The 22,978-nt window shown below is 52.3% G+C and overlaps 1 protein-coding gene and 1 long non-coding RNA gene across 3 annotated transcripts in view; one reads left to right on the top strand and one right to left on the bottom strand.

Moving 5' to 3' along the window:
- Positions 1–6,738: 6,738 nt before the first annotated feature.
- On the bottom strand, positions 6,739–14,048 carry LOC126495271 (uncharacterized). The gene is made up of 4 exons (XR_007590124.1): positions 13,834–14,048; positions 12,564–12,699; positions 7,869–8,006; positions 6,739–7,428 (listed from the first exon to the last, which is right to left on the bottom strand). It is a non-coding gene; the product is annotated as an uncharacterized lncRNA (long non-coding RNA).
- A 448-nt stretch (positions 14,049–14,496) lies between these two features.
- The window catches only part of Atoh8 (atonal bHLH transcription factor 8), a 28,969-nt gene continuing 20,487 nt past the window's right edge, over positions 14,497–22,978 (top strand). Inside the window, exon 1 of one of the 2 annotated variants that reach the window (XM_050132864.1) lies at positions 14,497–15,401. In XM_050132864.1, coding sequence (XP_049988821.1) covers positions 14,637–15,401 — 765 coding nt within the window. In that variant the 5' untranslated portion in view covers positions 14,497–14,636. The remainder of the gene's footprint in view (positions 15,402–22,978) is intronic. The other variant, XM_050132865.1, reaches the window with a different exon arrangement.

The raw sequence follows: 22,978 nt of genomic DNA, 5'->3' as shown, positions 1-22,978 counted from the left end.
AGGCAAAACATTTATATACATAGATTGATAAAATAAATATTTTAAAATACAAAAATGTAATACTTTGATGGTGTTGCCGGAAGAACTCTGGCTCAGAAGTTCAGCTCCTGGGAAGTGTGATTTTAGTGACTGAGCCGCTCACATCTGGCACGTATCCAAAAGAAGCTGTGCACTGCGGCCAACCCTGGGACCAAGATTAGTCTCTGGGGGGAAGAGGTGATGTCCACCAGACAAAGCTTACCTTTCAGGACTGATAGCCTCGGATCTTGGAGAGTCACACTTAGTTTCCTAATGCCACATCCTTTGGGTGGCCCTGTCCTGAATGCAAATTCTTCTTGGAGAAAACCTAGAGGCAGAGAACACATGTGGTCTCTGAGAACGTGGGACGCCCTGAATGCGGACTCCGAGTATTCTCTCCCACAGGAAGGAGGACGTTTCCTGGAGAACTGCCTGTTTCCAGGTCAGCAACTAAGATAAGCTCAGAACATCTTGTCCTAGAAAGCCAGTAAGATCTCCCACAGCAGCAGCACCGTGACAGGAGGACTCAGGTGCCAACCTGAAGGCGGCCACACCAGATAAATGGGGCCATTTGCATATGGAAAGTCCTCGAGTTCAAAATGCTAATACACTGGGGAGCCGGGGAGCTGGCTCAGTTGGTTTGCTGCACAAACATGAAGACCTGAGTTCAAATCCTTAGACCCCATGAGGGGGGGAAACCCACCACTAACAAAAGAACAGTGATGGTAGCTACTGGAGAGGCGGAGACAGGCCTGGGCCTTGCTGGCTAGTCAGCCTAGCTGAGTTAGTGAGCTCCTGTTTCAGTGAGAGACAGTTTCCTCAACAAATAGGGTGAGAGGGGGGGCTGGAGAGATGGCTCAGTGGTTAAGAGCACTGGTTGTTCTTCCAGAGGAACTGGGTTCAATCCCAGCACCCATAGGGCAGCTCATAACTGTAACTCCAGTTCTAGAGAATCTCCTCACACAGACACACATGCAGGCAAAACATCAATGCACATAAAACAAAAATAAATAAATTATAACAAAAATAGGGTGAGAGAGACCAGGGAAGAGGCAGCATTGACTTCTGACCTCCACATGCTCACATGTACACACACAGACAGCACTGACTTCGGCTCCACGTGCTCACATGTTCACATGTACACACACAGACAGCACTGACTTCGGCTCCACTTGCTCACATGTTCACATGTATACACACAGACAGCACTGACTTCTGGCTTTACGCGCTCACATGTTCACATGCACATGTACACACAGACAGCACTGACTTCGGCTCCACGCGCTCACATGTTCACATGTACACACATAGACAACACATTTTTTAAAAGAGATTTTTGCAGGACTTTTAGGGAGACACCTTGTCTTTCTGAGACCTGACTAAATAGAAGAGGAAATTTTACCAAAATAGTCCTTGGGGGCTCCCAACAATACAGTGAACTTGAAAACTAGTTGACCAATTTTCTAGGGTTTTTCCAACCTCCATCCCTACCCCCATGGCTTCTCCAGGCCAGCAGAGACTCATTTCTTTGGCATAAGAATGATTTGGGCAGAATGATATTTTGGTAAGAATATCCTTTGGACAAGTTTGTGAACTACTTTGCTTGAAGACTGTGGGGGCGCAAGTGGGAAGTCCTTGGGATCATAGGTCTGGGGACCCAACTAGAAGAAGGCCAAGGGCCAAGGATTTGTCAGCCTCTTCTAGGGGAGGAAAACTTCCAGGCTGGCCATCCCAAGTTCAGCTCTTTAGGGGCCTGTCAATCCAGCAGGCCTAAAGAATGGCAGGGAGGCAGAGCTGGTGACACACCCCAGGTGCTCCCGTCATGGTGTCCCTCTGGGAGACACTGGCTGTTCTCCCTCCCTTGTTCTACAAGAGTGAATCCCTGCTCCAACAACCCTATATGTCACTGCTCAGTCCCACAGCCACTTCAGACTCCATCAAGTCCCCTTCCCCCAGGTCTCACTCCCCCGGCAGTTCCCCATCACCAAGGTTTTCCCTATGTGGGAGCTGCCGTAGAGATAGGGGAAGCTATCTGGGTCCCATATTGTGTTTTCTCTCAACCCTCACTCTAGTTGTCCAGCTGTCTTGACCAGCTCAGCTTCTCCTGTGAGCCCTGATCCCTAAAGTCTGACAAGCTGTCTGGCTTGGGTGGAGGGGAGGAACCCCCACCTGAGTGTCTAGGCTGCTCCCAGCACCCTGGCTCCCTCCTCACTATGATACTTTCCGTTGCTCTTCTCATCTGTGTCTGTCTGTCCTCACTCTGCGGATTGCTGACCACCTCTCTGTCCTCTCTCCTCTTCTACCTCCTCTCCTCCCCTCCCTCTGCTCCCTTACTCCATCCTACACCTCCAGAGCCATCGCCTGAGGACCGAGATCAGCACCATGTCCCCAGACTATCTCCATTAGTGAAGCTGAGAGGCCATCTCTTCCCTGAAGAAGGACCCCCACAGACACTGACCTTCAGAATCCTGTCCCCACACGCCCTGGCCCTTGGCTAACAGGCCTTGGCGGCACTTCCTTGCTCTGACACCTGGCCTTTGCCTGACCTCATGAGCAGGCCAGGGCGCCAGCCTCGGCCCTCCCTGACTGGCCCATCCCCTGGCCGCCCCAGCCTGGCTTATGACATCTTTCCACTGAGCAGCCCTTATTTTGAGAAGGCAAACCCAGTGGCGCCCACAGGCATGTACACATGCTAACACACGTACACATACCCTGTCCCTCCAGCGCCCCAATGCCACACGGACTGGCCTTCAAATCTGGCTGGCCGTGTTTATTTTTCTTCCTGTAATTTCCCCTTTGGAACAAACGCGGGTGCCGAAGCTCAGTCGCCCTCTCCCCAGTCTCCAGCCTCTCATCATCTTTGTCTCCTGTCCTCTAAGCACTCAGCTATGAATGAGAACAGAGTCGTCTTTAGCAGCAGCCTGAATGAATTGGTCTCAGCTTCCCAGCCAGCCTGAGAGGCGGGGTGATGGGCAGCATGTGGGTTTGCTTCTTAAAACCCTTTGCACCCCTTGAAGCTTCTATTTTTCCATGTGCCTTGGAGCGAAGCCCTCACCCTCCAGCCCTCTCTTTTTAAAGTTTATTTTGTTGCAGTTTTTGGTCCCACGCATTTTGTTTTCTGTTTTCTACAAGGGAGACTGAATTAGGGCCTCAGAAAAACAAGGCCAGGCTGCCAACTGGAAATGTTTGCTCTGGGGGCGAGTTGGGAGGCTGGCGTCAGGCGGGGCAAGATCCGAGCCAGTGGAATGTGATTTGGGGAGGAAGCTGCAGGTCACTCAATTGCTGGCAGGCGGCCCGGGAGCAACTGGATGCTTTCTGGGCTGTGTGTGTGTGCATGAAGACTCCCCCCTGCAAACAGAGCCCCAGAGATGTGAAGACAGAAGCATGAGGAACAAAGTAGACACGGGGTTGGAAAACCCGAAGGGGGTGGGTAAAATGGGTGGAGCGGATGAGCAGCAGGATCCCTTTGCCCACTTTGTTCAGTACTCTCTGAGTCCTTCCCTCAAAGGTGGAGGGGCACCCTGGTAGGAGGGAGTGGGGGGACCCTGGGACTGGAGGCTCCCAGTGCAGAGCGCAGGCTGATGTTCTTGAAAGTCCTCCCAGAGCAGGGTGCATGGATAGGCTAAAGTACTCAGGGGAGGCTTCCTGGAGGAGGTGTGGGAGGGAAGGCCCCGAAGCATTGCATTAAAAGGAAAGAATCTATGTTTGACTGCCTGGTGGTGGGCTCCAAGCCTTTCCCACCAGTAATCTCCTTAATCCCCCTTTCCCCTTGTGACACAGGGTAGCCTGTACTCAGGCTAGCCTTGAACTCCCTGGATAGTTGATGGTAGCTTTCAGCTTCTAATCCTCCTACCTCCACTGCCCCGGGACTGGATTGCAGGAATGCACCACCATGCCTAGTGTGTGTGGTGCTGACTGAACCCAAGGCTTCACATATGCTAGTTACTAACTGGGCTGCTTTCCGGGCCCTAGGCTCCTCAACCCTCACCACAGCTTTGTGAGGGTCAGGAATCTTTCAGTCCTGGCTTGGCAAATGAGGAAACTGAGGCCCAAAGAGATCTGGAAACTTGGTCAATCTTTGAGGTTGTAAGTGTCAAGCTAGAGCCCAAGCCAGGACTGTGTCTCTATAGCCTGAGCTCTTGGCCCAGCCAGAGCCCAAGCCAGGACTGTGTCTCTATAGCCTGGGCTCTTGGCCCAGCCAGAGCCCAAGCCAGGACTGTGTCTCTATAGCCTGAGCTCTTGGCCCAGCCAGAGCCCAAGCCAGGACTGTGTCTCCATAGCCTGGGCTCTTGGCCCAGCCAGAGCCCAAGCCAGGACTGTGTCTCCATAGCCTGGGCTCTTGGCCCAGCCAGAGCCCAAGCCAGGACTGTGTCTCTACAGCCTTAGCTCTTGGCCCCCCACCAATGTCTTTTTGCACATCAGCAGATTTCCTAGACAAGAGTTAGTTTCTCTTCTAGGACCCCATATAGATGATTGTTCTGCTCAAGATGAGGACCTAAGGAGGTGGCTTCTTTCCTAGGGCTCGTTGGGACAAGTGTCTGGAGATGAGAGGAGCTCCCAGGAGGTGGTGACTGGATCTCTGCGCAGCTATGCTACATTTTTTACCACATGGGTCCTGTCCTATAGCCTGGATACCTTCCAGTACCCCACCTTTAACAGGCTCCCTTCATGTGCCAAGTTCCTGGCCACCCAAACCTTTGCTCAGGACCTTCCCTGGGCATCCTCAGAAGTTAGTTGTGCTGTCCTGAGGAGTAAATGAAGCTGGGATGAACTCGGCAACCCCCAGGAGTAAGGGCCAGGCACCCCTGCTCTGTCACCCCTGTGTGACATCAGGTGAATTCTTTCCTTTTTCAGGTCCCAGGGTCCCCGGTTTTAAAAATGGAAAGTAGCCTGGTTAGTGTTTGTGCTGCGGCCGACTTCGGGTAGTGGAACTGATCAGCAGGTGTGGCGGGCCAGGAAGGCTTGCCTAAAGAACCCAGTACACCACAGAAGGCCTCTCTGCCAAGAGAAGCGAGGTCAGGCTTGAGAGAGAAGGAAATGAACCCGGTTGGCGGGGCTCGAGGAGATGGCACAAGAGAGATGAGGTTGTGGGTAGAGCCGCTGGGCCAGCTCTGCCCAAATATGCTGGACAGTGATTCGTCCTATGTGGGCAACTCCACTGACTAGTTGGGGGATTTGATTGTCCTGTGCCCAAATATTAGCTAGTCTCAACCACAGGTCCTCTTCTGAGCAAACTGAGCACTAGTCTCAGGGTGACTGTGAAGGTTTGCCATGTTACCTGCCTCATTTGCGTAAGCTGGCCAGTTGAGGGGGTGAACCGCATCTACCAACTGTCTTCAGGAACCGAGCAACTAACCCCGCTAACCCACGCCAGTGGTGGCCTTGCTTCTTGGAGACTGCCCTTGGATTTGACACATGTCCTGAGCTCAGGACTGGGTGCCACTTAGCCAAAGCAGCTGGTTTCCCGAGAAGACTGGGGAGGAACCCCTACACACGGCCGGGCTCTGGGACTCAGTCTCCCGCATCGGTAATGTGGGAGGGTTGGACTACAGTAGGCGTGGCCAGCACGTGGTACCAATGGCGCCACTCCTCGGCTTTCACCCACAGCAGACACCTGCCAATCAATTGCAGCCCCCCCCCCCCCCAAGAGACTGAGATACCTCTGAATCGTTTCCAAAACGGAGCTTCAGGCCACCCTTACTAATCAATTAGATTTGGCATGCATGATAAAAAAGCATTTGTCCTTGGGATATTAGACAATGGCCATGGCCAAGCCTCGTTCCAGCTGTGGCGATCTAGGACTGTGACTGATGGGGTACTCTGCAGACTCAGCCAGGGCGGAGACCACGGGTCTCCGGCTGTCCCTGGGGCTTCCGGGGCCTATGGAGTGGGCCTTGCGCCGCTGATCCTTATTATTTTTCCTCACTGCTCCTAACTGAAGATGGCGTCAGTTCTCTTCTGCCCCCTCACGTCCTCCAACTGCCGCCATCAGCAGAGACTTTTTTAGAAGTCTCACTGAAGGAGCCGCCAAGCCCCTCCTCCCTTCTTTCTGAAAGACTGGGGGAGATGGGTTTGGGAAGACTTCACAGTGGAGGAATGCGCTCCACGGGGAGTTGGAAGTTGTTTTCCTTGAGAAAGGAGATGAAAAGGAAGGAGTCATCTTGTAGTTTCCCATCCAGCCCTGGAGCACAGCAGTGGGGACTGGAACCAATCCCGGGAGGATAGCAAGCCTTGTTAGGCTGTTGACAACTAGGTCCTGAAGCGCACAGCCTTAAGGAACCACTTGCCGGCTCCCCGGCGGGCTCCCTGGCTGATCTGCTCTATTTCCAAGGGACCAGAGCCTTCCCTGCCGTGGGGCGGCTACTTGGGCTTCTGTCTGCAGAGTGGAGGTTTCGCTTTCCCCAGTGTTGTGCTCTCGGGTGGGCGTATGTTTAGCACTGATCCGAATTTGCTGGATCTGGCAGTTTGAGGTCTGTGGTTCTGCATTCTCCTGCTTCTCAGTTTACAGATGAGCTGAGCCTTGCAGGGGGCCTGGGCAGGGTGCAGACCTGTCTTGGAAAGAGGATGCAGCTCAGAGCTGTAGGAAACTCAGACATTGTCCAAGCCCAGAGCCTCTTGAACTTGAGTGACAACAGTGTCCCAAACCCCTGGATTTGAATTAGACTTTTCCTTCTTTTAAAAAAGATTTTATTTAGAAATTATGTTTTAGTTCTAGGAGGTCACATTTATGTATTTTTTTCTCCCAATGTCTGTGCTATTGGTGTTTATTTAAAGTGAATTCCTGTACCCATGCAATGAAGGCTACTTCCCACTTTCTCTTCTATAAGGTTCAGTGTATTCAGATTTATATTGAGGTCTTTAATACATTGGGGCTTTCTTTCTTCCACTGTATCATTTTAACTTCGTTGTCAAAATCAGGTGTTCATAGGTGTGTGTATTAATATCAGGGTCTTCGATTCAATTCCATTGGTCAACCTCTCTGTTTTTATGCCAATACCAGGATGTTTTCATTACTGTAGCTCTGTAATAGAGTTTGATGTTAGGGATGGTGATGCCTCCTGAAGTTCCTTTATTGTACAGAATTGTTTTGGCTATCATAGGATTTGTTTGTTTTTCCATATGAAGTTGAGTATTGTGCTTTCAAGGTCTGTGAAGAATTGTGTTGAATTTTTATGGGGATTGCATTGAATCTATAAATTGCTTTCGGTAGGATTGAAATTTTTACAATGTTGATCCTACCTATCCAAGAGCATAGAAGACTTTTCCATTTTCTGGTAACTTCTTCAGTTTCTTTCTTCAAAGACTTAAAGTTCCTGATGAACAAGTCTTTCTTTCACTTCTTCGGTTAGTGTTACCCCAAGATATTTTATGTTATTTGTGGCTATTGTGAAGGGTGATGTTTCTATGCTTCTGTAAAGAAAAGGACATGGTCAGTAAGACAAACAAGGCAACCTATTGAATGGGAAAAGATCTTTACCAACCCCACATCAGACAGGGGACTGATCTCCAAAATATATAAAGAACTCAAGAAACTAGACATCAAAATATCAAGTAATCAAATAAAAAATGGGTATAGATCTAAACAGAGAATTCTCAACAGAAGAATCTCAAATGGCTGAAAAACACTTAAGGAAATGTTCAACATCCTTAGCCATCATGGAAATACAAATCAAAATGACCTGAGATACCACCTGTCAGAATGGCTAATATCAAAAACACCAATGATAGCTTTTTCTGGAGAGGATGTGGAGTAAGGGGAACACTCCTTCATTGCTGGTGAGAATGCAAACTTGTACAAATGCTCTGAAAATCAGTATAGCAGTTTCTCAGAAAATTGGGAATCAACCTACCTCAAGACCCAGTGATACCACTCTTGGACATATACCGAAAGGATGCTCAATCATATTACAAGGACATTTGTTCAGTTATGTTCATAGCAGCATTATTTGTAAGATCCAGAATCTCGAAACAACCTAGATGCTCCTCAACTGAAGAATGGATAAAGAAAATGTGGTACATTTACACAATGGAGTACTACTCAGTGGTAAAAAACAAACTAATAAACAAAGACATCTTGAAATTTGTATGCAAATGGATGGAATTAGAAAAAAACATTCTGAGTGAGGTAACTCAGACCCAGAAAGATGAGCATGGTATGTACTCACTCATAGGTGAATACTAGCTGTAAAGCAAAGGATAATGAGCCTATAGTCCATGACCCCAGAGAAGCTAATTAACAAGGAGAACCCTAAGAGAAACATATGTAGATTTCCCATGGGAAGGGGAAATAGACACTATTTCCTGAGAAAATTGGGAGTGGAGGGAGAAGGGAGGGCAGAAGGGGAAGAGGGGAGAGGGAGGAAAACTTGAGTGAACAGGATGGTCGAGATGGGGAAGGACAGAAACGAAGAGCAAAGAGATATCTTGATTGAGGGAGCTATTATGGGGCTAGCAAGAAACCTGGTACTAGAGAAATTCCCAGGAATCCACAAGGATGACCCCCAGCTAAAACCCTAAGCAACAGTGGAGAGGATGCCTGAATTGAACTTGCCCTGTAGTCAGATTGACAACTATCTTAAATGTCACCATTGAGTCTTCATCCAGCAACTGATGGAAGCAGACTCAGAGATCCACAGTGGAGCACTGGGCTGAGCTCTCAAAGTCCAGCTGAAGAGCGGGAGGAGTGAGAATATCATCAAAGAGGTCAAGACCATGATGGGCACACCCACTGAAACAGCTTACCTGAGCTAACGGGAGCTCACCAACTCCAGCCTGACAGGGAAGGAACCAGCATAGGACCAAACTAGGCACTTTGAATGTGGATGACAGATGTATGGCTGGGGCAGACTGAGGGGCCACTGGCAGTGGGACCAGGATTTCTTTCTACTGCTTGTTCTGCCCTTTTGTAACCCATTCTCTCTGGAAGGATAGCTTGTTCAGCCTAGATACAGTATGTGTAGGTATGTACTGTATGTGTGCCTGGTGCCCATGGATGTCAGGAGAAGGAGCTGGGTCCTCTGGAACTAGAGCTACAGTTGGTTGTGAATCACCATGTAGGGGCTGGAAACCCAGGACCGCTTCATGAGCAGCAAACTCTCGTAACCTCTGAGCCATCTCTCTAGTCCTTATTTTTAAATTTTAAATTATGTTTATGTGTGTGTGGGGAGTGCATGAGTTTAGTTGTCCGATTCCCTGAAGCTGCTGTGACCAGCGGTAGTGCTGAGATCTGAACCCAGGTCCTCTGCAAGCTCAGCATGTGCTCTTAACTGCCTCCCCAGCCTCTGTTTTCTTCTTTTTGAAACAAGGTCTCATGTATTCCAGCCTGGCTTCCAGCGCCCTATGTAGCTGAGAATGCCTTTGTGCTCTTGCTCCTCCTTCGTCCACCTCCTGAGCTGGGGTTACAGATGTGCACCATCTTGCTTAGTTTATGCAGTACTGGGCTGGAACTTGGTGCTGCATGCCTTCAAGGCTCTCTATCAGCCTAGCCAACCCCACCTCTGGATTGCATAGTCTGTGCTTTTTTCCTTTTTAAATATTTATTGCTTTACCTGTATGTGTACATGCTTGAGTGTGTATATATGCACCATATGTGTGCAGTTTCCCGAGGAGACCAGAAGAGGACCTTGGATGCCCAGGGACTGGAATTGTAGGAGGTGCTGAACAACACAATGTGGGTGTAAGACCTGAACGTGGGTCCTCTGCAAGAGCAGCAAGTGCTCTTAGCCACGGATCCAGCACCTCTCCAGCCCCCCTTTCTCTCTTATATAACCACAAACCCCAAACAAACCAATAAATGGACACAGGCATAGATGTCCAGTATTCCTATTGGCCGCATGAGTGACTACGGTAGGTTCGACCACAGGCAAACACCCAGGGAGAGCAGACAGCCTTCCTGCCTGAGCCCCTCAGAGCTTCTCCATTGTTGGCCCTAGGAAGAGGAATGCAGAATAAGTCCTACACTTCAGCAGCGAGGTCAGGAGAGGATGAGGGCAGGGCATGCCAGGGAAACTGGGTGCCTGGAGACGTGGTTGCTCTCCCTTCATCTGCCAAATGTCCTCTTGGCTGACAGTGTGTCAGCCTTGGACAAAGATCCCTGCAGCTGAAGCCATCCCATCACTTCTTATCAGAGCTCGATTGTTAGAGTAGCACCAGCCACCTGCCTTGGGGGTTGGTTTGCCCAGACAGTGCCCTATCTGCTTTTCCTACTGCTGGCCAGGGAGCGCAGACCATGAAGTGTGATGTAAAGGAAAAGCATGAGCTGCAGCAGGCTACAGGCTGAGAAGGGCCAGGGCTCCAGTGGCGAACAGACCGAGGGGAAGCCTCTGCTCATGGGCCAGAACAGCACAGGCAAGAAGGAAGAGAGGGAGCAGGCCAGGGGTATGGATCCTCTAGGCAACTCCTGATGCCTTCCAGCCCTACTCGAATGCCCCTGCTTTGAAGAAGCACCCCAGATCTGTTCCACCATGCTCTTATTTCCTGCACTCTTCTGGGAGCATGCCATTTTGTAGAAGGTCAAACTTAGCCTTTCTCCAGAACTCTGTAGTTCTACTGAGGTCAAGGGTTTGTCTCTACTCACTGCTGTATCCCCAGCCTTAGTAACAACATCCCAGGACTACAGATGCTCAGAGGAATGGATGGGAACTACCTGCCCTTAGGATGTTGTCCCCTCATCAAATTCCCCCTGCTTGTCTGCGCCATCATGGCACCTGGCCGAATCTGTCCATGCTATGAACGGCCACTGATTTTCCCTGTTGTCTCCTCCTCATTATCACAGCAGGAGAATGTCTTAGAGGCACCACGGTGCTCCCCGCAAGCCCCTGCAGAATCACAGGGGCCTCGAGTAAGGGCTCCAACTGGCAGGAAGGTGACACAGCCAGTCCAGTCCCTGTGAAGCACACAGCCACTTCCTGGGCTGCATCAGCCGGCCCAGAGCCACTGCTCTCTCCAGGGACACACAGACGGACACCTGGACAAAGTGAAGTCACTGGGATGATGACACATGCCATCCTACTCCCTTTCCCTCACGCTAGGAATCGAACTCAGAGCCTTGTGCGTGCTAAACCGCCACTCTACTAAGAACGACACCCTACTCCTCTCTTTCCTCTTCTTTCCTTTTCCTCTGAATTTGAGAGTCAGGAGAAAGCCCTCCACCCCCACCCCACAGACAGTGCCCTTCTCCAAAGGACAGAGCACACTCAGGACAAAGATAGACCCACAAGGTCTCAGAGAACAGCTCCTTTCCCCTCTCCCGAAGAGCCCCAGCACCTTGTCCTAGCCCCAAGACCCTCGGTTTTCTATGGCTGGATGCTCATCCCTGGATCCAGCGTCTTATTGGATAACAGTGGTTCCGGGGCTATGGCAGAGAAGGGCTTACATGGACCCAGGGTAATCTTGTTCTTGCTCTCCAGTCCCCGGCTGGTCCTAGGCAGGGCCGCTGTGAGACAAAGGGCACTATTCGCATTGAATTCTATTTGCACCTGGCTGTCCAATTCTCGCTCCTCCCCAATTTCTCTAACGGGGTACAGGCACTCTGGAACCATCTAAACAGCCAGAGATAGACTTCGTGTTCAGGAATGTAGAGTTTCGTGCGGCAAATATTTAAGGTCCTTTCTCATCTGGCCAAGAAGACAGAAATCACAGAGCCCCGTCCTGAAGCACTGTCCTGTCATCACAGGCTGTGCTGTGTGCCTAGGACCCTTGGGGCAGGGTCCACTCGGCAGCACAGAGGACAGCAGTGTATGGCTACTATGATTCAGGCTTTTTGAGCCGGAGACTCCCGACTGTCCAACTTAGGACTCAAACCATTTGACTCTGACCTGGAAGGAGCCAGGCAGACCTCAGGCGGGGCTAAAGGAGACCCGTGGCTCCAGCTTCTACTCAGACTAGAACACAAGCTGATGTAGGCAGCTGTCAAAGAGACCAGTTCCACCGAAGGACCAGCCCCTCACCTCCAGGCTCTCAAGGGGCAGAGGATGTTCAGAGGGCGGGTTTCAAAGTCAGTTGGTCTGGATTCAACAGCCTTTCTCTCATGCCCTTTCTGCTGGCAACTTCTTCCTCCAGAAGCCTTGTTTCTTGTGAGTAGAGTGGGTTTGCCCCCCTGTGCCTTGAAGATGAGGGACATAAAACCTATGCTCTTGCTCCCTACGTGGTGGTAATTATCGGCTGGCATGTCTCTCCCGTGGTGTAAGCCCTAAGCATTCTCCTGTGCCATGGACATGGATCCTTCCAGAGGTACCACTGCGCTCTTCAGTGCCACCTCAAAAGCTTGTCTCAGCGGGGGGAGGTTTTACTAAAGGATATAGATTTTCTTGGAAGGTATCTGCGTCATTTCATATGAAGCGAGGATGGAGAACTGAGAGCCTCTTTATCTCGGCACCTCTTTGGATTTGTGAAATTCTGTCTTTACAGGGCCACTCTTCTCGAGAGCCGTCAGTAGTGTGGTGAGTCGCCTAAGTATTACACCACCAGGGGGCACTGTTCAGCTGGTTTCTGTCCAGTTTCTCAAAGAAGCCGAGACGGGAATCCCGAGTACTGTGAGTACTTACTGGGAAGGGACAGGCTTTCGCTCAGGGATGTGTGCAGCTGCCCTCACCCTGCAGTCTGTCGCCTGGCGGGCGGAGAAAGGCACTCTTCCCATCGGTTAGGTCACTGACATTTTCCCGTGTTCCTTCGAGCACCCTTCTAGATTGTGACGGATGAGACAGTGTAGGCTAAGGAAGGGACACTTGCCCGTTGCCAACTCCAGATCCTCAAGTTGACCAGAAGGAGAGGTGGCAGAGTGAGGGGGTGGGGGAGGCAAGATCTGCCCAGCATAGCTGTCATTCCCTTCCTTCCATCCCAAGGGATGACAGTGGTCTCTCCCTCCTCTTGGGGGATATCAGGAGAGGGCTGGGGTTGAGCTTTCGTGGAGCTCAACCAAAGATGTGTGTTCCGGGAACGCTGGCTGCCGTTTTAGGAATGATACCCTACCACATGGAAGCTTCCAACACACTCCAACTGCCATGGGCAACTCATTCTGCAAGTCTGCACAACTCTGGCTGGATCCTGAGATACACTTTCACCACACCAGTGAACCCCAGGCCACTATTCACTTGACTTTGGGCATGAGTCAAGCTAGACACAAGCCTCCTCTAATCCCTTTAGGACCACTTGCCTCAAGGAAGAAGGATGCTGGAAAGCTTGGCGAGGAGAGGAACCCTGTGTGACAGACAGCACACGGAAAGAAGGCCTTTGGAGAGGACCTCTTTTTTCTAGAAGGATCTCCAGTGGAATGGAGGACTGGGGATCCTGAGAGTGGATGCAGCCTTTTACCACTGACATTAGGGTCCAGATTATGGCCCCATCCTAGCCACAGGAGAGGGAGGAGCAGAGGGGGTTACTTTACTGTGCCCAGCTCATTCAGTAAAGGGCAAAGCTGAGCTCTGAAACTAAGAACTTTGCTTTAGCTGTTCTGCGGTGGTCCATTAGCATTAGTACAGCTACTGTGGAACCCATGCATCTGGGACCCTAAGTCTTCACAGCCAGGCTGTGACAAGCATGGATGTTCCCCGGATTTCTCATTTCATAAATGAGTAAACCTGGGTTTAGCAGGGCGCCTCGGGTGAGATGACTTCACATCTTCACAGATGTTAGGTCTGCTAAATCAGAAACGTCCACCCTCCTCAGCCTCCCGTGTACTTTGGTGCCTCCGTTTCCTAATGTCAATGTGTTCTCTTCTGTTCCTGGGATCTCTGCTCCAGCTAATGGGAGAAGGGAGAAGGCCTTGCAGTGGGATGACAATGTCCAGCCACTCTGGGGTTCTAGACTCCCACTTACCTATTCCTCCCAGAAGAAGTCACAGCTCTGGGATTTCTCCCTCCGTTGGATAGTTTGGGTGGGAGGTAGACAGGAAGGTTCTGGGTGGGGAAGGTCGGCGCTGCGTCACCCCAGACCAAGAAGGCAGGGCAGTGAAGTGTCAGAGCGATCAACAGCCACGTGCTTAGGACAGTAGTGGAGAGAGCCGACTGTCTTTGGGGAGAGGAGGCGCGCCCCTAACATGAGTAGGGGGCGGGGAGGACGAGCAGGAGGAGGCCGGTTCCGGCAGAAGGCATGGGGTAGGGGGAGGCCGAGAGCACGCGGACAAAGGAGGCGGCCCTCAACCCAGCTGTTTTGAAAAATGCTTCCTGTTTCTTTAAAGGCACTCGCGGCTCGGGCTGCCTGGGTTAGGGAGGCGGCAGCGGCGGCGGCGGCGGCGGCGGGAGCTGCCTCCTCCCCGGGCGGGCGGCGCTGAGTGATCTTGCGAACTGGGCTTCTGTGTAAACTGAGGCTAAACAAACACAGATGGAGCGCAGCGGGCGTTGTGCTGAAATGCTGTCAGGGCGGCAGTGACTTCTGATGACACTCTGAGCTCTCGTAGAGGGAACGGGCAGCCTCCTAGGCTTCACCTAGCCTGAGGCGCAGCTGCCCCGGGAGTGGGGGAGCGAGGGAGGGACCTGGGGAGGGAGGGTAGGAGGAGAGAACGAGGCGACAAGGCGGCGCTGAGCACCGCGGCCACCGGGCGCAGCCAGGCGCTCGCAGAGCGATCGCAGCGGGCGCGCGTCCCTGGAAGTTCCACGCCCCTGCCTGGCTCTGTCCGCACCATGAAGCACATCCCGGTCCTCGAGGACGGACCGTGGAAGACTGTGTGCGTGAAAGAGCTGAATGGCCTCAAGAAACTCAAGCGGAAAGGCAAGGAGCCGGCGCGGCGCGCGAACGGCTATAAAACTTTCCGATTGGACTTGGAAGCACCCGAACCCGGCGCCACGGCCAGCGCCACCCCTGCCACCAACGGGCTCCGGGACAGGACACAGCCGTTCCCAATCGCAACCCCAGTGCCAGCCTCAGTGGCGCCGGCGGTTCCTCCAGGTGGGGGCACGGACACAGCCAAGGAGCTCAGGGGCATCCGAGCGCCTGAAGTCTCAGACGCGCGCAAACGCGGTTTCGCCCTGGGCACAGTGGGACCGGGACTACCCACGCCGCCACCGACGTCCCAGAGCTTGGCACCGGGGCGTCCCGAGGCGCAGCCCTACCGTGAGCCGTCTCTGCGTCCCCGCATCTTGCTGTGCGCCCCTCCCGCACGCCCCACGCCGTCTGCGCCTCCTGAACCCCCACCGGCGCCACGAGAATCCCCCGTGCGCCCTGTGCCCCCCACGCTCCCGGGGGAAAGTTCCTACTCGTCAATTTCACACGTAATTTACAATAACCACCCGGATTCTTCTGCGTCGCCTAGGAAACGGCCAGGCGAAGCGACCGCCGCCTCCACGGAGATCAAAGCCCTGCAACAGACCCGAAGGCTCCTGGCCAACGCCAGGGAGCGGACGCGGGTGCACACCATCAGCGCAGCCTTCGAGGCGCTCAGGAAGCAGGTATCCCCTCTCAGCCGCGGGGCAACAGTGGTAGGAGTGGGTGGGTGAGTGGCCCCAGGATTGGAGTCAGAATAAAGGGGATCCTGCAGCGCAGGCAGGTTTGCTTTATCAAACTGAGATTTGGCCACAGACCTTAGTTTGCAAAGTGGACCAAGGCTAAGGATCTCTAGCCCAGACGCATCCCGGTGGTCGCGAGGGCTAATTTTGCCCGCGGGTCTGACTTGTATGGCAGCGAGTATCTGCCTTCTGGAATCCCGTGGGCTGGGTGGGGAATACAGAGGGGAATATGGAAATCTCCCTCCCCCCCGCCCGGGAGAGGAGGAGAATACGACCTTTCAGTCCTGTGCACTTGGCATGCTTGGGGTCTTGGCCCCTGTGGATGGCACCCAAGAACCTCAACATTAGAAAGGTTCATTCCTGCGGGGGTGTCCTAAAATATAAAGGACCGTCAGGGGTGCCTGTCAGCCTCTCTTTGGTCCTGGCTTCCATGTTCATTCAGTTTGCTTGTGAGATCTCTGCACTTGCCTGGTCTCTGGAGTTCCTAAGGACCCGCTACAAGCTTGTGGTCCCTCCAAGGACAGCTTCAGGGACTGATCTGTGGGAACTGCCTTTCCTCTTCTGATCACATCAGTCACCTCTGCCCAGGAGACTGCTGCTTGGGGCATTCCCTCTAGGGAGGTCTGGAGAAGTCACAGGCTCCTCGTGGGAGGAGTAGGCGGTGGTGGGGACTTCTGTCACCTGGCAGCTCCTGTTGGGAAAGCAAAAGAAAACTTAACTTGAGAATTACCCATGGTGGAGGGGTGCAGTTGACAATTCCACTTCGGATAAGCTTGGTACTCCCCTGGAGCTCTAGTTTCTCATTTTCTTAGAGACGAGTGAATCTAAAAAGGGTGTGGTATGGGCCTTGCCATTCAGGTCATGTAAGGGGTTGGAGTGGGTGGTGGATGTAACTGCTTTAATGGATGAAGTTTTTGTTTGTTCTGCCACTGATTAGCTGTCTGTCTCCTGGAAAGTTACTCAACCTCTCTGGGCTTTAGCCAGTCACAAACCATTTCAGAAAACATCCTCTTTTTGGCTCATACTCTCGTTTTTCTTCTGTGGGTATGGTCAGGCAATATAGATCTAGTCCATCTATGACCTGGACATGGAACCCTTGGAAAGAAGTGGCCCCCATGGCTTTTCAGCCCGAGTGTCTCATCTGAGTTTGGGAGCAATGTTTGATCAATGAGGTGGGGTGGCGGTCACTGCCTGCAAATGCATCAGCTGTCACCCTGGGCTGTGGAGCCACCATTCTGCCCTAGTCAGCTGCTGTGTGCCTGCATGTCTGGGCAGTGACAGCCTGTGGGATCTCTCAGGACCAGAGGATGGTGGAAGGGCAGGAATTGCCTGTGTGCCTGCTCCTTGTGCGACTAGGTGAGTCTTTCCTGAACTGGGGACTCACGTGCCCAGAGTCTCCGTTTATCTGCGTCCAGCCACCTTCCTCAGCCTTTGCCACAGAGAGCGTTCTTGCCTGTGTCTCTCGTGTCCTGTGGCTTTTGTGACGTTCAACAAAGAATCCTGTTCTACTTAGTCTTAATGTCCAAGTCAGGCAGAATCGGATAGACCCATTTTGTAGTAAGCAATGCTGAGGCCAGGAGAAGGTACGAGACTTAGCCATGATCATCTTGTAGTGGGGGGTTAGATGGCAGCAGTTTCTGGAGAACATCTCTGACTAAAATCTTCCCGCTGGGTGGTACCATTCGCGACTCTCTGTGACGAGGGTGTTACTCCCTTCTCCTTTTGTTTCTGTTATCTGTGAGGCAGGTTCTGCATGAAAGAGTCAGTTCCATGTGTCTCATGCATTCTCAGAGAGAGGCGTGTGTGTGCACACATGCAGTTCAGTGTATGTCTGTATGTTCAGTGCATGTACCCAAAGAATACACGAGCACACCCGTCCCACCCCCCCGTTGCCTTTTCTTAGCCGTAACCATCTGTCCTGTCCTACTGGACTCTACTGGACACCTACCGTTGTCTAAGGACAGAAACATAGCCAGGGACTGAGACTACACGCACCAAGTCCCCTGTCCTCTCTGGGCTCCAGCTGCTATTACCCCCGACCTCACAGGCACAAAGGGAGCGAAGAAAGGCAAGGGCGGTGAGGAAGAGGAGCATTTCCCAACTATTGGCAAGGTCTCCGAACTGAGCAGGGCTCTGTAAGACGAGACAGTATGGATTCCTTATTATTTTAACCGGCTCCCTGTTTTAGACAGGGTCTCTTTATGTAGCCGTGGTTAGCCTACATCTTTTTAGGCTAGCCTAGAATTTATAGAGATCTGCCTGCCTCTGCCCCCTAAGTGCATAAAGGCATGATATCCAGCTCATTTGAAAATTTCAAGTTGTGTATTTGTGTGTGTGTGAGTGCGTGTGTGCGTGCGTGAATGCAGCTCAGAGGACAACTGAGAAGTTGGTTCTCTCCTTCTACCCCGTTGGCCTTGGGGATCCAACTCAGGCTGTTGGTCATGACAGCATCCGAGCTGTCTCACAAGTCCTTTTATCATTCGACAGTAAGCACAGAAAGTGCCAGGCTCTGTGCTTAGCATCTTCTGTGTTCTACCTGGTTTTGTGAAGCAGGTGCTGTCGTCAGAAGGTGATCCCAGGGTCTCAGGAAGCTTGTGTGAGCTGGCTGAGGTCCTGCAGTGTTGTTGGTGGCCTCACAGGCTTTGTGCGGCACTGTCTCCACCTGCCACCCTTCGGTTCCCAGGTTGGCAGTGTACCCATGGCTTTGTGCAGGGGCAGAGCTGTGCGGTCACCACAGAGCCTGGAATGAATCAGGGTTGGTGAGTCTTTCCGGTGGCCAGTGCTTAACGGCTTTGCTTCTTGGCGTATCCACCCCGAGCACCAGGGAACCAGTCAGGCCTCAGCCTGTCACTGCGACCCTCCCAGCCAGGAAGAAACAGCAGAGGGGGCTGTGTGGCTGCTGGCCCAGATACAGGTGGGACAGAGTCTTTCTGGTCTGAGGAGAGGGCTATGGGGCAGATGGTCAGGCTACCGCACTTGCCACCAGCCCAGCTGCACCCGAGCCCTCCTCACTGCCTCATATGAAGGCCATGTGTGTGCAGCTGGGCCTGGCCACGTGCAGGCTGCTCCCTGCCAGGTGGGAGGGGTCCACGGGAAAGGCCAGCTGTGCTGGGTAGAGGACCGAAGGGCCTGAGCTGTGGGACTCCATTTCCTGGCGGGACCCACCAGCTGGGCTCACCTTGAGGATGTCTAGCCTGTGGGTGGCTTTGTTCTCTCCCTGGAAGCCCCTTGATGTCCCTGGAGAAGTTGCAGCAGCGGGTCAGCTTGGGCCCTTAGAAGCTGCTTCTCCCCACGAAGTAGGCATTGAGCAAGTCTACCTCCCCCAGTGTGTCTTGGGGGTCTCCAGGGGTCCCACCAGGTTAATCCAAAGTGATCCCAGAAGGGTATGGGGAGGGTGGTCTCATCTTAGCCTCTCTTGGACTCCCAAATCATCTGAGGTGATAGAGGCACAGGGGACCCCCAGCAGGGTCTGTGCATTCCCCCAGATGCTGGTGAGTGGGGAGGGGGCAGCTGCTTACACTGGAAGCTCCACACAGTTGGAGAGGGTGACAGGACTCTTCCCCTGCCCCCAAGCTTGCACTTCCGAGGAGACTGATTATTGAGATTCCTGTGACATGGACATATAGCTGCGGTCATAAGTTTGCAGGGCTACTTGTCATTGCACTGATAAGGACACGTAGAGAAAGTGGTCAGGGTCTGTCCTCGTGTTTGTCAGACCGTCCGGCTTTACTTTGTAGAGACTGTGAATTTTAAAGAATATTTCTAAGTAGACCTGGACAGGAGGTTTTATGAATCCTCTCCCGCAGACACAGGAGACTAGCTTCACCCAGAAGGAAACCAGAATGTCACTGTATGCAGGGACATTGTGTGCTTCCTGCTCTGGAGGGGTCTCTGAGGACTGCCCCTGAGGGACCGACAGAGGGCAAAGGGCTTTGAAGGCTGTCCTGCGTGTTCTGGTAGATTCTTGATTTTGTTTTTGTTGTTTCTTTCTCCACTTAACCACTGTGACCCCATTTTGAGAAGCAGCTGTTGGAATGCCCACGTTTCTGGTGAAGAAACAGGTCCTGTTAGGCCACGGTTCTCCTTAAAGTCGGGAAGATGTCCAAGGGACAGCCAGGCCCTCAGGCTGCCCAGTCAGTATTTGCTGGAGCCAAGGGAGGGTCAAGCTTGGGCAGTGGAGGAGGAGTGGAATGTTTGGGGGCCTAGAGGACCTTGTGAAAACGTCAAAAGCTGATCCTTTGAGAAGTTTAAAATCCAGGAGCAGGGGCGACAGCTCAGTAAGATGCTTGCTGTACAAACGTGATTCCTGAGTTCATCCTCCCACTTACAGAGGCAGGCACGCTGGCGCGTATCTGTCATCTGGCACTGGGAAGGTAGAAACATGAGGCCCTCTGGGGCTTGCGAGACAGTCCAGTTCTGCTAAACCAGTGAGCTCCAGGTTCGGGAGAGACCTCGTCTCAGAAATCAAGATGGAGAGTAATGGAGGACAGCTGACATTGGTTTCTGCCTCCGCGCGTGCTCGAACACGTGCGTGTACACCTGCACAGATGTGTGCAGGTACAGCCGGTCTGTGTGGAGAAACACGAGGGAGGCCCCTTTTCCATCCTAGAAGCTGGGAAGTGGACATGAAGAGTGGGAGCCCATTGGCTCTGCCTACTCCTTCAGCTCCAGGCTCCTGACCAGGTGGGGTCCTGTGCAGGCAGTGGGGTGAATGGATGGGGCCTGTGACTGGCTGTGGATGCTCACAGAGGTAATGTGCAAGGGTAGGGTCTTCTGGGGTTTACCAGCCCAAAGCTCTCTGTCCAAAGCTACCCCCCACCCCCACCTTCAGCTGAGTGAGAGGAGCAGAATCTTCTAGACTCTTACTCTTGTGGTAGCAGTCAGGCTGAGCTGTGGAGGGCCACAGGCTGCATAGGTACAGGGAAAACGCATGGTGGTGGTTTTATGGACTTTGTTGTTTGTTGTGAGTAGTATGTGTATTCTCTGTATGTGTAACGATGTCTAATGTACCAGAGGCTACCCTCAAACTTCTGATCCTCCTGCTTCTACCTCTCATGTGCTGGGATTACAGGTGTGCACCCCTACTCCTGGCTCGTGCAGTGTCGGGGACTGAACCCAGGGTATCAAGGTATGCTAGGCCAGCACTCTACCGACTGAGTTATCTCTCTAGTCCAGGATAGCCAGCCTTGTGGGAGGGTAGGAGCAGGGGCGAGTCACCTGACTGTTACTGTTGCCTCACATGGCCACCTTGGTGGCAGAGGAGTGTCCGTTTGTATGTGACGAGCTGCTGGCTCCAGCCAGGTCTCGGCTGGCTGATCTGAGGCTCAGCATGTCACCTGTTTGCCTCGTGCGTATGTGGGACATTCATCTTCACTTGGGGCAGATTTCAGATGGGATACTGCCGTGAAAGGCTGTGGCCATCAGCTGGACGAGGGCTCAATCAATGGTTGGCTTTCAGTTTGACCAGGACGTTGACCCAAGCGATGGTACAAAGTGACAAGTCTAGGACAGACTGATCCAGAACCTGGCATGGTGTTCCTGGGTTGGCCTTGGCCTCACCTGTCATTTTGGATCCCAGCACAGAGACCTTTCTTGATGTCTCTCTTCTTCTTAGAAGCCTGGCTGTTTGGGGACCCAGGTGTAGAGCTGGCCATTGCAGGGAGACTTCCAGAGTGTTCTGTAAGTGATAGTAGTCCCGGGTTCCCGGATTCCACCCTGCAGGCAGACATCACTTCCTGGGTCGAGGGGCAGGCAGAGGTGCTGGGCCTGCCTCCGAGACCCTCTTCTCTGGCCCAGACTGTGTTATTTGTTTAAACTGATAAAAATGTTTTCTGGACTCAGAAAACAGGCAAATCACATTGTTCTTTCAGCTTTTCTTGGATGGGTTTGGTGATGTGGCCATGGGGAGGATGAGTGTGCTGGTGGGGGCTGGGAGTTCAGGAGAGTTAGCATGCTCTGTAGTCTTCCCTGCCCTTTTGCTCTGGTTTTCTAGTCTCGGGTTCCTGTAGGCTGAAGGGTGGTTAGCTACTGTGCCCAGGTTTCTCACCCTCTCTGGAGCCTGCCTTGGGACCTTCTGCAATACCGAATGTTGTCATTTTGTTGACCTCTACTAGGCTTGCTGTGTACAGTGCCTATGTCACCCACTGAATCCCTGTGAGGTCAGTCTTCTTCCCAGTACACAAAGACACCAAGGTTCAGAGTATAGCATTCACTCTGTCTTATGCTGGACAGTCGGAGCCGGGTGTTGAATCCGTGTGTGTGCGTGTGTGCATATGCACGTGCGTGTGCGTGCATGCATGTGTGTGTGTGTGTGTTTGTGCATAAGTATGTATGTGTGTGGTGCTCTGTGTGGAGGTCAGAGGACAGCTTCTGCTAGGCCTCTTTTTTAATGTTCTCTCCTCTTACTGGTCTGACTGTAGTCTAGGCAGGCTGGCCAACAAGCTCCACGATGCTTCTGATTCTGCCTTCCCAGTGCTCAGATCGCAAGCACATGCTGCCGTGCTGGACGTTTAGAATATGTGTTCCAGGACATCATTTTTGCAAGGCATACTGACGACACTATCTCCCAGCCCAGATAAAGTTCTTTTTAGTTATATCTTTTTAGAAAAGACTTGTTTGTTTTATGGATGTGAGCATTTTGCCTGCATATGTGCCCGCACACTCCATGAGTGCCTGGTACTGAAGAGGCTGAAAGGTTACTGGATCCTCTAGAATTGGAGTTACATGTGACTGTGAGCTGCCGTGTGGGTGCTCGGGATCAGACCCAGGTCCTCTGGAAGAACACTGTTCTGGAAGAGCTGTCTCTCCAACCCCTTATCACTTCATTTTATTTTTAATTATGTGTCTGTGTGTCTGAGTGTGGGTGTGTACAATAGTGCAGTATCTGAGGAGAACAGAAGGGACCTTGGCTCCCATGTTGCTGGAGTTATAGGCAGTTGTGAACTGCCCTGTTGGGCTGCTGGGAACCAAATTCTGTTTTTTTGGGGAGATCAGTATACTGTTTTAACTGCAAGCCATCTCTGCAGCCTCCAAATAGTGTTTTTGAATTAGATTCAAGATATTCTGGAGCTAATTCACTCATTGCCTTATTTAGTCAGCCCCTTGGAAGTCTGCTCTGGGCAGAATGTGGAGAATACTCCTCATCTGGGAGCCTTCCCCCAGCATATGGGGACACTGGTCACAAAGGATGGGGGCCAACTGAGGACTTAAAGACAGAAAGGTGCCATTGCAGCACCACTAAGCAAGGCTGCACTCTTAGGATAGGTCAGGCATGAGAAATCAGAGACGGTTCTAGATGAAGAGAGTGCTGTATTTAGGGGACAGTCAGAGGTCTTGTTCATACTTAATTCTGGGGCGTCCAGTGGAGATTTTCATGTTTGGCATTGCTGAGCTTTGGCCGAGGAGTTCTTTCTTGTGGAGGGCACTGAGGATCCTGCGCGTGGTGTGATGTTCTGCAGCACGAGCCCTCCAAACGGCTGCTCCTCTGTTGTGACAACTAGGAATGTCCCCAGGCCTTGCCA

Source organism: Alexandromys fortis, unplaced genomic scaffold (assembly GCF_014885135.2).
Source record: "Alexandromys fortis isolate MF-2015 unplaced genomic scaffold, M_Fortis_MF-2015_v1.1 scaffold_397, whole genome shotgun sequence".
NCBI classification, from domain to species: Eukaryota; Metazoa; Chordata; class Mammalia; order Rodentia; family Cricetidae; genus Alexandromys; species Alexandromys fortis.
Note: the sequence above shows the minus strand (reverse complement) of the source record. Positions and strands in the feature narration are given on the sequence as shown.